Consider the following 14,433-nt stretch of genomic DNA (forward strand, 5'->3'; position numbering starts at 1 on the left):
GGCCCTGTCACAACGGCCATTCGTGTTTTGCCGTTGTTCCACACCGGGTAAAAGGGGAGGCACTTAATACACTGTATACAATCTTGGCAGTATAGAACACCTCCCGAGTGGGGAAGGCCGGGCACCATTTTGGACAGGAACAGCAGACCTACCAAAAGAAAAGGAGGGGGTTAAGAGAGATTGTGAGTTGTTTGGGTGAGTTGTATGGGTGAGGTCAGAAGAAGACCTGGCAGACCAAGAGAACAGCAGGATGAAGGCTGTTGGAGTGGAGGAGTGAGGAGGTGATTTTCAGAGAAGGTGAGGTATTTGATAGTACGTGGAAATAGTACCGAGTTGTGAGTGTGCGTGAAAGAGTGGCGAGTGTGTTTAGGAGATGGAATGAAGGGAGTGAATCTGAAGTGCTTGTGGGAGAGAAAGGAGGGTGTTTGAGTAGAAGGTGGAGTCGTATTAGTAAGGAGGAGGAAGCATGAGGTGGGAGTAGGAGAGTGAAGGAGGGAGGTCTAGTGTGGTAGAGTATTACCATCAAAGGGTGGAGGCAAGGCATAGAAGTAGTGAGAGGCATCAGAGGGACAGAGAAGGAGGACGCCAAAAGTGAAGAAGGCAGGCAGAGTCGACAAGAGTAGAGAGGAGCACACATCAGGAAGTGAGAGGGAGAGGAATACGTGGGCAAGAAAGCAAGAAGACTGAATCGGGAGGAATGTCTGGAATGCACAATCCAATAGCCCCATTTAAATAACCGCTGGATAGTTTAGGGCCAGTCTGAGAAGCGCTTCATGGAGGTTAGACAGATAAGGTATTCAGCCTTTAGTTCTTCACCTTAAGTAGAAGACAGAACCTAGCATGCAGGGGGTCAATATTCAGTACATACTAACCTGAGGAGTAGGGACACCTCGGCTAAGGAGGATTGGTGGTTTCTAGATCGGAGAGAGGGGTGTGGCTCCAGGGCCGTGAGAAATCAAATAAAAACCCTTCAATCGTCTCTGAGACTCAGTATTCCTTGAGCCACCGGTGACAAGAGGCTTTTAGTTAACTAGCCTGTTATGCTATTGGTGCCTCTCAAAGAGTGAGTGGGGTGAGTAACCCTCTACCGCTGCTGGATTTCAGTCTCGGGAGGATAGCTCGATGGCAACGTGATCACCATGGAAGCAAGACACTGCGGTGCAACACAGGTTCGATCCCCGGGTCCGCGCTCAGAAACCTCTGAGTATTAAGCATGTTATAGATAACCAATTACAATTACGAAGTTCCCCTTTGCAAGTACAGTTCTCTTTTTGTGTTGGCTCATACTGTCAGAATGAATTCGCCCACCTAAATCACACACTGCTGCCCGCCACAATGGAGGCATCAGTGAACTACATCTTTGGGGAGCAGAGCGACAAGGCTGATGCTGCATTGGTGCCTGACTTCTAAAAGGCAGACAAGTTATAGGAGAACACAGCTGCCATGCACAAAGGCCAATTAAGACCCATAACAAACAGTGTCCTAACAGCCAGGACATGCAGAGTATACTTGCAAGGAGGGTGAAACATGTTGAAAGACGTCAGTGGTGAAGGGGAATAACTACTCTTGCTCAGAGTAGAAGGAAACACTAGACAACAATTGAGCCCTTTGTGGAAAAATCTAATTAATAAAGAAATTCTATAAAAGAGCCAAAAGCTCTGCATGAGTTCAGGCAGACCAGAGCAGAGACTGAGGAGAGGAGTAGTCCGGGATAAACAAATTGTGGAGGACCGTACCTCAGACACTCAGAAAAGAACAGACCAAAATATAGAGAGTAAAGAGCTTAGTGAAAAACACAAAACGGACAACGGGTGAAACCAGGTCAAGAGAGAGAATAACGAGTTTGCTGAAACCAGACAGACACTGGGTAAAACCACAATAAAGAACTTGCTGAGGGCTATATCTCAGACACTGGGTCAGACCATGTGATGTGGCTACATAAGGCATCTTGAAACTAGAGGGTGAGAATACCTAGAGCTGATAAATACACTAAGCAAGGGGAAAGAAATACCTGCTAGTAGGAGTTTGTTGAAAAATATACAGGGTGTTGGTCCAAGAGGGTGACCCCTGGCAGGAAAAGCCCAGATATCACAGCCTGACAAAAATCCTAAACAAGAGGGCAGAGCTATTTGCTAGTAAGAGCGTGTTGGACAGTAACAATGTTAACTCAGGGGGCCACCCATGGCTGGTGGGTAGGAATATCTGTATTTAACATTACCCTAAAGCAGGTGGAAGAAGTACTTGCTGGAAGGGGTGCCAAGAAGCTAGTAGGACACTAGGTCTACGGGAGTGAAGACTACTGAGAAGAGAAAATAGTGCAATAACTCTAGGAAATTAGTCTTATGTTGCATCAGCAAGGGAGCCCTTGGAAAAAACAGTATTCCCATGGTCAAGACCTGAGACACTCAGAGGTGATAAATCCTGACAACCATTTTATATTATCTCTTATTATTTTTAGTTTGATTAAAATAGAAGAATTAGGTACTGCTCACATCCTTCCTGATACAGTAAATAAAGATGTTGAATTTCACTTATGACTTATCGGTTTGGTTGCTCCTGCGCCACAAGACATTAATAAAAATGTTGATAAGCTAGCAAACAGAACTGAATTGTAAGCTAGCACCGAATTTGCTGTTCAGCAGAATAAACTCAACTTACATTACCACTCTGCAGGTGTGGGTCTGTCATCTGAAATCCATGCTGCTGTGGGTTCTCAAAGTATAGAGAGGTTACCGATCCAATGTCCTCTTTAAAGGTCGGCACATTTTTGGCAGATTTTGCTGTTTTATTTGCAGCTAAAGGTCCTTCATTTCACAAAAAAGGAAAAGCACAACATTCAACAGGCTATTTCATGTGATTCAGAGCAATAACTAAAACATAAAAATCAATTAAAATTTCACAATCGATCAAAAGACATCTTTTTAGCAAGCAACTATTTCACAGCAAAGCTGCAAACTTCATTTGTGTGCCTGGATAAGGGATGCAAGTTGCTATTTGTCAGATATCCTGATTTAAAACACAAAAATCAGAACCGACACATAGAACTGTATGCCACTCACACAGGTCACAGGTCCATGGATATGTCCAATGGTGCACGTAGTACCAAAGAAAGAAAGTACAATTATACCTGCTTGATCTGAAGAAGTAAACATGTATCTTTTAATGTGCATGAACTAGGTGCAAAGAAAAAAATATTATAAAAACATTTCTGTTTTCCAGTTAAAATATAACTTTACTCACTTATAAAATACTCTCATTGGGAATAGGGCTTACATTTGTACTCCCTAAAAAATCATTTTATTCCCAACTTTAAAAAATAGGGAGTACAATACTCCCCCTTCCAAATCTTATCTGGAGCATTGCTTTGCAGCCTGAGGTGGGGGTCCAACCAGGGTGGAAGCCAGAGCCATATCTATCCCAGAGGGGAATGGCAGAAGTTGAGAGGGCCCAATTTCCTGTTGCCTTCCTAAGTGCCTGTCTTTGCAAGGTCATTACCAATATCCATCGCCCCATATCTCCTGAAGAAAGTGCTTGCCAAGTTTTCTCTCCGTTTTCCAGAGTCACCAACGATGCTACAACAATACAGGAAGACATACCCGCAGGGCGGCAACACATTGGAGCCCAATGCAATCTCTCTGCAGGAGTCTGAGCCAGAGAGTCAACACAGAGAAAGACTGCCAGCAAAGGAACCACCACAGATCCTACTTTGCTTCCACAGGCACCATGCAATGTTCTCCAGTCTCGGCACCAAGAGCAGTGGAAAAGCTGTAATCAACCTACACCAACAAAGACACATAATGGAGCGTGAAGTGCTCCGCAGGACTCCACTTACATTGGGGTGACCGCACCATGGCCCCCTAATACAAGCCTGGACATTTTGCAGTGCAAGCTGCATTGTTGCAGCACAGAGGCCCCATGTGGAGAAAAGGGGCAGATCTCAACCTGTTCTTTGAAACTCCTTGTGATTGTAACATCTTGAGGTTGGGGAAGACCGTGCCAGGTTGGCCTGGGACAGTAAACCATCATAGGAAGAGGTGGAGAAGAAGAGAGAAGAACAAGTTACTTCTTACCTTGTAACGTTCTTTCGACGGGATGTTCCTCCGACGTATTCCTCATCTTAGATATCTCCTTCCAGCTCTGCTGGCCTCGGAAAATTTTTTCTCTCTAGAGGGCGCTGCGCGTCGACGTCCTCCGAGTCGATGTCCCTCGACAGCCGCCGTATCGACGTCGACGTCATCCTGCCTATAAAGGCCGCGCACAGCGTCCGTTGCTCAGTTCCGTTTTGTAGCCCACAATAATACTTTCTGGACTAAACTAATCACCCTGAAGGAGCGTAAGCTGCAACAACAAGGGAAGTAGAACTGCGGGGATGGATGGGAGGGTCGATGAGGAATACGTCGGAGGAACATCCCATCGAAAGAACGTTACAAGGTAAGAAGTAACTTGTTCTTCGAAGGGATTGTGTCCTCCGACGTATTCCTCATCTTAGATAGGCTCCCATAGCAGTATTCTATTATCAGAGGAGGGAGTACTGACTTCACGCTGTCTTCTATTGATGAATAGAATGCAGTACAGCCCTTCCAAACCTAGTCTCTTGACTGGAGGAGGAATCCAAATTGTAAAAACGTGTAAAGGTATGGACAGACGACCATGTAGCGGCCGCACCGATGTCTTTAACCGGCACGCCTCTTTTGAGGGCCGATGAAGCTGCAATACCTCTGGTCGAATGAGCCCTAAGGTTTTGAGGGGGCTCTTTCCCTGCCAGTTTATAACATTCCGGAATGGCTAGAATGATCCATCTGGAAATGGTCTGCTTAGTTATTGGTAACCCCAGCTTGTGACCTGGGTAACCTACAAACAGCTGGTCTGCCTGTCTTATCCTGGCTAGTCTACTGATGTAAAAACTTAAAGCCCTCCTAGGGTCTAGCCTGTGTAACCTCTCTTCCGCTTTCCCCGGGTGAGGAGGAGGATAGAAAGATGGTAGGGTAATCTTCTGAGTGATATGGAATTCAGAAACCACCTTTGGGAGGAAATTAGGCTTCACTTGCAGGACAACTTTGTCTTTGTGAAATATTGTGTGAGGGGGTTTACAAGAAAGAGCTTGTAATTCGCTCACCCTTCTAGCAGACGTAAGTGCTATTAATAAAACAGTTTTAAGGGTAAGGAATCTTAACGAACAAGAATGGAGAGGTTCGAAAGGTGTGCCCATCAGGAAAGTTAGTACTAAGTTTAAATCCCATAGGGGAACTTGGAATGGTCTTGGGGGATAAACATTGGTTAACCCCTTTAGAAACTGTATTACCAAGGGTAATTTGAAATAGGATGGTTCTTCCGCAGTACGCTTAAAGATGGATAGCGCTGCGAGATAGTCCTTAATGGTGCCAACTTGAAGGCCTGAATTTGCCAAATACAGTAGGAAGGACAAAACCATTGGTGTACCACATGAAAAAGGGTCGATATTCTGTTCTCTACACCAGCTGCAAAATCTGTTCCAACGGCAGCGGTATAAAGACTTTGTTGCTGGCCTCCTTGCCGAAAGCAACACCTCCATAACATCATCAGGGAGGTCCCAATCCTTGTAACTCAGCCTTTCAGAAGCCAAGCGTGAAGGTTGAGGGTTTTGATGTCTGGATGGAGAACCTGACCTCCCTTCTGTGAGAGTAGGTTCTCTCTGAGTGGAAGTCGAATTGGAGGGCAGATGGACAAGTCTAGAAGGTCCGGGTACCACGTTCTCCTGGCCCAATCCGGGGCAATTAGGATCATGGTTCGCCGAAATCTTCTCAACCTCCTGATCATTTGAGGAATGACAGGGACCGGTGAGAACGCGTACAGAAGCGGAAACTCCCAGTCCACTATGAACGCGTCTCCCAGAGCTCCTCTCGGGGGAAATTCCCTTGAGCAGAACAGGTCGCATTTCCTGTATAGGCTGGTGCCGAACAGATCTACCTGAGGGGTTCCCCAAAGGGCGAAGATCTCTTGAAGGACTTCCTGAGCTAGCTCCCACTCGTGGGAGACTGTGTTCTGCCTGCTCAGAGCGTCCACTGTCAAGTTCTTCTCTCCGACTAGGTGAACTGCCGATAGAGAGATTCCTTCTCGGATTGCCCAAAACCAGAGCTGCATCGCCTCTCTGCACAGGTGTAGTGATCCTACGCCTCCTTTTTTGTTGAGGTAATGCATGGCCACCGTGTTGTCCGTCATTATCAGGACGTTCTTCCCTTGTACAGCTGGCAGGAACGCCTTCAGCGCAAGTCTGATGGCTCTCAGCTCTAACAGGTTGATATGTAGTCTGGACTCCGATGGAGACCAACGACCGCTGATGGTCAAGTCGTTGGCGTGGGCTCCCCACCCCGTGAGTGAGGCATCCGTGACTACTGTTATCTCCGGCCAGGGTTGCCAAAACGGTTCTCCTTTCAGAATGTTCTCCTGACAGGCCCACCACTGAAGGTCTCGAGCCACCCTGCCGGGAACCTAAGAAGATCTGTCATTCTCCCTGAGAATTGTGATCACTGAGTCCTCAGTGCCCACTGGAGGAATCTCATTCTCAGGCGAGCCTCTGGCACTAGGAAAATGCAGGATGCCATGAGGCCTAGCAACCTCAAAAAGTCGAAGGCTGGGAGACGTTGGGCATGTTGGAACTTGGTAACCATCTGTAGAATATCTTGATCCCTCACCTCTGGTGGCGAGGCTTTTCCCAGGGAAGTGTCCAGGATCGCTCCTATGAACTAGAGTCTCTGCGATGGTATCATTTGTGACTTCTTTAAATTGAGGGAGAAGCCCAGTCTGTGAAGGAAGTGGCACACGTGATTTAGCTGGATCTGAGCTTGTTCCGAAGAAACAGCCCTGATCAACCAATCGTCCAGGTAGGGGTAGACGTGAATCCCTTCCCTCCTTAGACTTGCAGCCACTACCGACATTAACTTGGTGAAGACCCTCGGGGCAGAGGTCAGCCCAAATGGCAGCACTCGAAATTGATAGTGAGAGTTGCCAATTGCGAACCTCAGGTATTTCCTGTGTTTGAGATGGATAGGCACATGGAAATAAGCGTCCTGAAGGTCCAGAGATACCAACCAGTCCTGGAACTGAAGGGCCTGGAGGATCTGAGAAAGAGTGACCATCTTGAATTTGTCTTTTCTGAGGAATTTGTTCAATTCTCGCAAGTCCAAGATGGGTCTCAGTCCTCCGTCTTTCTTTGGAATGAGAAAGTAAGGGGAGTACCAGCCCTTGTTCCTCGCCGCTACAGGTACCGGTTCTATGGCACCTTTCTCTAGCAGGTCCAAAATTTCCTGCAAGAGGAGCGGATCTGGAGATTTCTGAGAGCTGATCCCCGGTGGATGACTCTGAGGTATACGTAGGAAAGGCAGGCAGTAACCTTGGGCAACTGTTTCCAATGCCCAAGCATCTGACGTGATAGCCTGCCATACCGCCAGATGTTGAGTCAACCTGCCTCCTACAGGTGTCCTGTGAGGGAAGTCCTCAGAGTGGTTTTGGGGCGGCTGATGCAGATGCCGATGGTAAAGAGGCACCTACTGTTGCTGCGGCTTTTGAATATCTACCCTGTCCACCTCGGGTAGTTCTTCTTTGTCCCCTTTGAGCCGGTCGTCCTCTACCTCTTCCGAATGCGGAGTAGAAGCGAAAGGACTGGCCCCTCGCAGAGGTTCCTGTGGGACGAAAAAGAGTCTGACGGATTGCAGCTCCTAGGGATTTTGCTGCTGCTTTTGAAGTTTGCAGTTTCTCTAAACTGTCATCCGCCTTTTTCCCGAACAAAGAAGAGCCATCGAATGGCATGTTCAAGAGCCTGGCTTGCACATCTGGGGCAAAACCAGACTTTCTCAACCAAGCGAATCTCCTGGTTGATGTACTTGCCGCCATTGCTCTGCTGATACTGTCAGCCGAATCAATGCCCGTCTGGAGGGATTCGCACATAGCGTCTTTACCGTCCTGTATAATATTCAGGAACGCATCCCTTTCTTCTCCCTCCGGGATGCAGTCAGCCGCTGTAGAAGCACACTCCCAAAGTGTATGGCTGAACCTAGCAAGGGTACAAGTAGCATTAACAGATTTTAACGCCATGCTACATGCTGAAAAGTCTTTCTTTGCCATAGCATCATATTTTTTATCGTCCCTGTCCTGTGGGACAGTAGGATAAGCCGTTTTGACATCGGTAGAGGATGCTGTCTGTACCACCAGACTTTCTGGGAATGGGTGTTTAGACAAAAACTCTGGGTCTGTAGAAGATACCCTGTACTTTGTAGACAGTTTTTTTATTTACTGCTGGTACTACATCTGGGGTTTCCCAGTTTGTCATGATCTTCCTCTGAAGAGCTTTATGAAAAGGCACCACAGGATACTCCTGTGGTCCTTTGTCAAGAATATCCTTGAGGTCATCTTGTTGGAAAGATTCTGAAGGTGCAGACCACCCCATGAACTCTGTGATCCTGGCCATTAAGGCTCTATAGGGGGTTTCAGCATGCTCCCCCGGGTCTGGCCTAGCAAACTCCACCTCAGGGGAAGTGTCTAACCCACTTGCCTCATGTAAGGAATCATGAAGATCCTTTAACCTGCGTTCTTCAGAGGGAATTTCCTCTCTGATTGGGGTTACAGGTCCCTGCAACTCAAATATGTCTTCCTGTTCAGACAATTCACCCTCTTCCAAAATTGAGGACATAGTTCTCAATTGTTCTGAACTCATAAAGGGAGTAAATCCCATTTCCAAGGCAGAGGGAGCCGAACTTGTCATTATCGGCCTCGAAAACGTCGATGTCGTCGACGCCGAAGGCTTCGAGCGTGGCGTCGAAAACAAAGGCGGAGGCCTCGAAGACCTCGACAGAATTGGAATTCTACTCGACAATCTCGAAGCCATCGACGTCGATGACCTGGGGATAGTCACTGGGTGTGTCGTAACCGTGACTTTTCTTGGCGTCGATGCCGGTGTCGAAGCTGGCGTCGAGTCGATAGACCCGTGTGTCGAAGGTCCCTTCGACAATGGCGTCGAAGACATTGACGTCGACGGAACCCTCGTCGACGGCGTCGACGGAACCTTCGAGGAAGGTTTGGAGGTCATAGTCCTACTCGAGGGTTCGAGACGCGCTCGAGAGGTTTCCTTCGCCAGGTACTGCGACTCGCGGCGTTTTTGACCTTCGGGTCTTTCGACCAGAGCATCGCTCTCGGCAGTCTTCGAGGGGGTCGAGGCCGCTTTCTCGAAGACGCTCATCATATTTTTGCGGAATTCCTCCCATTCAGCCCGGGAACTATGTTTCTTGGGGCAAGGGATTCTTTTTGGCGAAACAGAGGAAGAGGAAGACGGAGAAGGGGATCTTCGACGTCTCCTCTTCGAGTGCTTCGATCTCGAGGAGTGGTGAGACCCACTCTGAGACCTGGAGCGCGAATGGTGACGAGGAGACGAGTGTCTCGACTTCGTCGACGAAGAAGAAGCTTTAAAAGTCTTATCTTTCTCCAGCTTCCCCCTACGCTCCTTCAGGGCCTTAGCTGTCATGGACATACAGTCCTCGCATTCCGAACAATGGTGTTCAGCTCCCAAACACCACAGACAAACTCTGTGAGGGTCAGTCAGCGACATCTTTTTCCCACAATCTCGGCATTTTTTGAAGCCGGATCGAGGAGTTGTCGGTTCTGACGAGGAAGCCATCGAGTACGGATCGAATAACTCGAAGTAAATAGGATTAATCTGACAAGAACTGAGCAACGGTATTCCGAGGCACCGAGTAAGCGCGGAAAAACGGAACTGAGCAACGGACGCTGCGCGCGGCCTTTATAGGCAGGATGACGTCGACGTCGATTCGGCGGCTGTCGAGGGACATCGACTCGGAGGACGTCGACGCGCAGCGCCCTCTAGAGAGAAAACATTTTCCGAGGCCAGCAGAGCTGGAAGGAGATATCTAAGATGAGGAATACGTCGGAGGACACAATCCCTTCGAATAGGAAGTTGTGTGTTGTTTGGGTGAGGTCAGAGGAGAAGGAGGTAGCAGACCAAAAGACCTTAAGGAAAAAGGACAGCGGATTGGAACATGGTGGCCATTTTTGAAAAAGTTGAGTTACTTGTTAGTGAGAGCAAATGGTACTGAGTGGAGAGCATGCATGCAAGCCTAGTGAGTGTTAGAGGAATTATAGAGAGTGCGTGGTTTGACAAGATTGTGTGATCATTTCAAACAACGGAATAATGTTATCAGTGTCAACGTCAAGAGTCGATGGGAACCCCTTTCAGCCTGGGGCTGAGGCCTGCCAAGGAGTAATCCAGTAGCAGGCCTACCCCAGCAAAGGACGGTGGCAGGCGAGAGTGCCCCAATTCCTGCCGCCCCACAAGTGCCATCTTATATATGAGCAGTATCCATTTGCAGCTCCCCGTGCCCCTTCAGCAAAATGCTTGCCAAATTTGTTCTCTATTTCCTGGATCCAACGTGCAGAACCAAACTAACCAGAGATATATTATTAGAGAGATAGCAGCCCTCCAGTGACCCAAACCACCCACGTTCTAGTTCCAGAAACCTAGAACCGGCAAAAAGAGAGCAGCACTCCAGCATTCCACGATACCCGTGTCCATGTGCCCGAAACCTGGAATCAGCAAAGGGGGAGAGAGAGGTGGCAGAGAGGAAAGTTCAGAGTCTGCGTGGCTGGGAAACAGACCACACAGCACTCCCCAGTTTTGGTGGCAGATACCACGGCCCGTGGCAGACCCCATAGATCACCACAGACTAAAACCAGTGTTGCAGAGCAACACACATATTGTACTCACCTTGGAGGAACTCAGACCAAGGCCCCGTAAAACTAACTTGGACACTGCATGCCCTGAGCATCCATCAACATTCCACAGCGGCTCCAGGTGGGTAAAAAGGGCAGGGCTTAACATGTTATTTAAAATCTTTTCTGTATTGAACACCTGCTTGGCATGGCAGACAGGGCCAGTTAACCAATTAGAGCATAGGGAAGGGGTAAAAGAAGACACCAGGAAATAGGATGGTGTGGGTTGTTCAGGTGAGGAAGGAGGAGGTGATAGGCCAAGAGACCCGCAGGAGGAATGACGGAGAAGTATAGTATGGAGGCAATTTCTGGAACAGGTGAGGTATAAGTTAGTGAGTGCAGGCAGTACTGCATTGCGAGTGTGCATGAAAGAGTGCCAAGAGGGTTCTGGAGATGGAGTGTAAGTAGTAAAGCTGAAGTGCTTGTGTGACCGAAAAGTGGGTAATAGGAATAGAAGGGAGTACTAGTGTGGGGGAGGGAGTAGTAGTGTGGGGGGTCTACTAGTATGGAGAACAGAAACATATGGCGCAGGAGTCAGAAGTAGAGTGGGGAGGGAGTAGTAACATCAAAGTGTGGCATCAGGGCTTAGAAGGAGTGCAAGAAATCACAGGACATAGGAGGCATAGGAAGTAGGATTAGAGGAGGGGTGGAGTGGACGGGAAGAGAGTAGAAGAGTGGAGAGTGGAGACTAGTGAGTGAAAAAGAAATACATGGGCATGACAGGAAGCAGACTGAATCAGACAGAAGGTCTGAAAGGTCCAACCCAATAACCCTTTTAAGATCACAAATCACTGGATATTGTAGGGATAGCATAAGGAGTCAATGAGGGATGTTAGACAGACAAGGCATTGTGCATTTTGATCTTTATCTCTAGAGTAAGTTAGAACTTAGACAGTAGGGGCCAATACTCAAGACATAATAACCTGGGAAGTAGGGATGTCTGGGTTAGGTTTTCGAACATTGTTGATCTTTGAGACAACAATGTTTGGGCTTGACAGGGAACTATACAGAGGGAAGTACACTAGCGTTTTATGTCATCCCCAAAATCCACAAAGATGACCACCACCCACCCATGAGACCCAAAGAGTCAGGATCTGGATCTATGCTGGAGCCTTTGTGCAAGCTTATAGATCGTTTCCCTAAACCAATTAGCATTATGACTAAATCGTATCTGCATTATAGCATGGCCACCATTGGCTGTTTTGAAGATGAACTGAATAACCCACAAGAAGAAACTATTGTCAGAATGGATATCCTTATATACTAGCATACCATAACAGCAGGCCATTGAGTGCATGAGAAACCAACTCACTCAACAAGATATCCAACAGAGTGTTCTAGTGGAATTTCTAATTGACCTCATATCCATTGCTTTGACCAAGAACTTTTTCATATTTGACAATACATTCTATCAACAAGTCTGTGGCACCGCCATGGGTGCCACTTTCACACCCAGTCTGACAATAATTTTGATGGCCAATTTCAAGGAATGGTACACATACTCTCTTGACAAACCCTTCCCTCAGAATATATGCAAATGAAAAAGATATATCAATTATATCATGTTCATTTAGAAGGGGATGCCCATATGTTGGAGACTTTCCTGGAATGAATCAACTGTCAAGAACCAAGCATTCAGTTCACATTGATGTGTGATGCTCAAGAAATCAATTTTCTGGATTTGAACATGTACAATGACAATGGCAAACTTAAATGCAGCCTTTAGAGAAAGAAAATGAACAGAAACACTCTTCTGCAATTTACTAGTTACCATCCACTTGGGTTGAAACCGAATCTATCCTACATCCAATATTTGAGGGAGCGCCAAAGAATATCTACACACATGCAGACAGTGTGCCAGATTGAAAGCAAGGGGGTATCCGAAGAAATTGATCAACCCCTAAAAAGAGAGCGTGATACACCCCACAGGAAACTCTTTTACATCCTAGAGAAAGAGGGGAGGAAGAAAGCAGAACGACATGTGTGCTCACGTACTGCAACAACACTATGAGGGCCATTACAACTGTGGTGGTCCAGAAATAAGGGTGCCGGTCGACCGTACCGGCACCCTTCTTGGACCGCCACAGTACAACTCTGACTACCAGAGCCTGTGCGCCAGGCAGGACTGACCTGCGGAGCACAATGGCCCCGGCAAGCAGAGTTGTCATGGAAGCACCAGATGTAACAGCGCTGGTGCTTCTGAGTCCTCATTACCATGGAGTCGTATGGGACTCCATGGGAATGGGGACTAACATTTTCTGGCGCACAAGTTCACGATCCGCTGGGACTTGTAATGTCCCGGGTGTACCGGAAAGTCAGGCGTTGGTAAGGTTTCACAAGTCCGGCGGCAACCCACCACATACACCGGCAGGGATACTGTCAGACTTCTAAGGAGGCCCCCTGCATCTTAAATCCATGGTCAAGAGGTTCTGGCCATTAATTCAGCTAGCAATGTCTAATGAACCACCCCTCAGGATCTAAGAACTTGAAGGAACACCTAACTAATTATCTGTTTAAAAGACAGCCAGCGAAAACCACAATGTGGGATTTGAGACTTGGGATTGGTCACTTTCTGTGCAGTGCATGTACAGCATGTAGATTTACCAAAAAGGTCAAATCATTTACACTAGAAGGCAAACCTTGGGAGCTAAAAACACTTCTGTAATTGCAAGACACAAAATGCATTTACTGCATTCAATGCCCTTGTGGCAAGAAATATGTGGGGCACACCAGAGGACATGTTCATAAAAGATTCATAGAACACAGGTAACGCATTAGATGTAGGAATGTCACAGCCCCATTGATCACTCACTTTATTGAACAACATCACATGCAATCTTGTGGTGGGTGGTTGATGTAGTTACCACATCTTTAAAAAGTGGTAGCACCCTCACACACAAAGAAGCAATGGACAGTTGAATATTTGCAAACTTGGGTGTCTCTCTATCCCTTTGGTAGTTTTACAGAATCAGACATCATGCCCACACTATTCCACATGTGCAGGACTGGTGTCCCCACAGCAGGTCTGCAGAACCGGTCTGACATCACATCGACCTATAGTTGGGACCCCAGTAGCAGTGTTCCTATGACAGACAGTGGCTCACCAGTTGGCGGATTTAAATGAAGAGGGTGCATGTAAGCAAAGTATATATGTGAGTCTGCACTTTAGAACCCCATATACATATCTATGCATTTAATAGTGGCCACTGTGTAAATGGGCTCCATCACATATTGGAGCACATTTATGCCCAGCAATGTAACGCATGGACTTCACACATCCTCGCTTGATGGTTTAGTCTTTCTTTATCGCCTGCGTCGGTCACGCACAGAGAAGGGATCACTTCACTGAAGGACCCCCCATGGCACAATATACACGGGTTAGACACCACAAGGCATCCTTGAAGCAGCAGACTTGACTGAGGCATTCAGTAAATAGTTAAACTCCACCATTGGGAGTATAGATATATATATATATATATATATACATACATACATATACATATATATATTACACAGCCCATGGTAGCGGGCATGTAGTTATGGTTAAGTTGCTAAACTCATAGGAAGAACACTTTTGCGATGGCTTATAACTTCGCTCCCCCTGGAGGAATCCTTACCAAACTTTGCAAAAAAAGTATATGGCCAGCTCTGAATTGTTTGGTGAGGTTTCACGCGGGG

At 47.2% G+C, this 14,433-nt stretch overlaps 1 protein-coding gene across 3 annotated transcripts in view; it reads right to left on the reverse strand.

Annotated features, from left to right (window-relative positions):
- CEP162 (centrosomal protein 162) overlaps positions 1-14,433 on the reverse strand; it is a 2,248,134-nt gene that overhangs the window by 1,148,105 nt on the left and 1,085,596 nt on the right. For all 3 annotated transcript variants that reach the window (XM_069606335.1, XM_069606333.1, XM_069606334.1), the window contains one exon: positions 2,659-2,804. In XM_069606335.1, coding sequence (XP_069462436.1) covers positions 2,659-2,804 — 146 coding nt within the window. The remainder of the gene's footprint in view (positions 1-2,658; positions 2,805-14,433) is intronic.

This window comes from Ambystoma mexicanum, chromosome 4p (assembly GCF_040938575.1).
Source record: "Ambystoma mexicanum isolate Mex_15411 chromosome 4p, UKY_AmexF1_1, whole genome shotgun sequence".
In the NCBI taxonomy this organism is placed as follows: Eukaryota; Metazoa; Chordata; class Amphibia; order Caudata; family Ambystomatidae; genus Ambystoma; species Ambystoma mexicanum.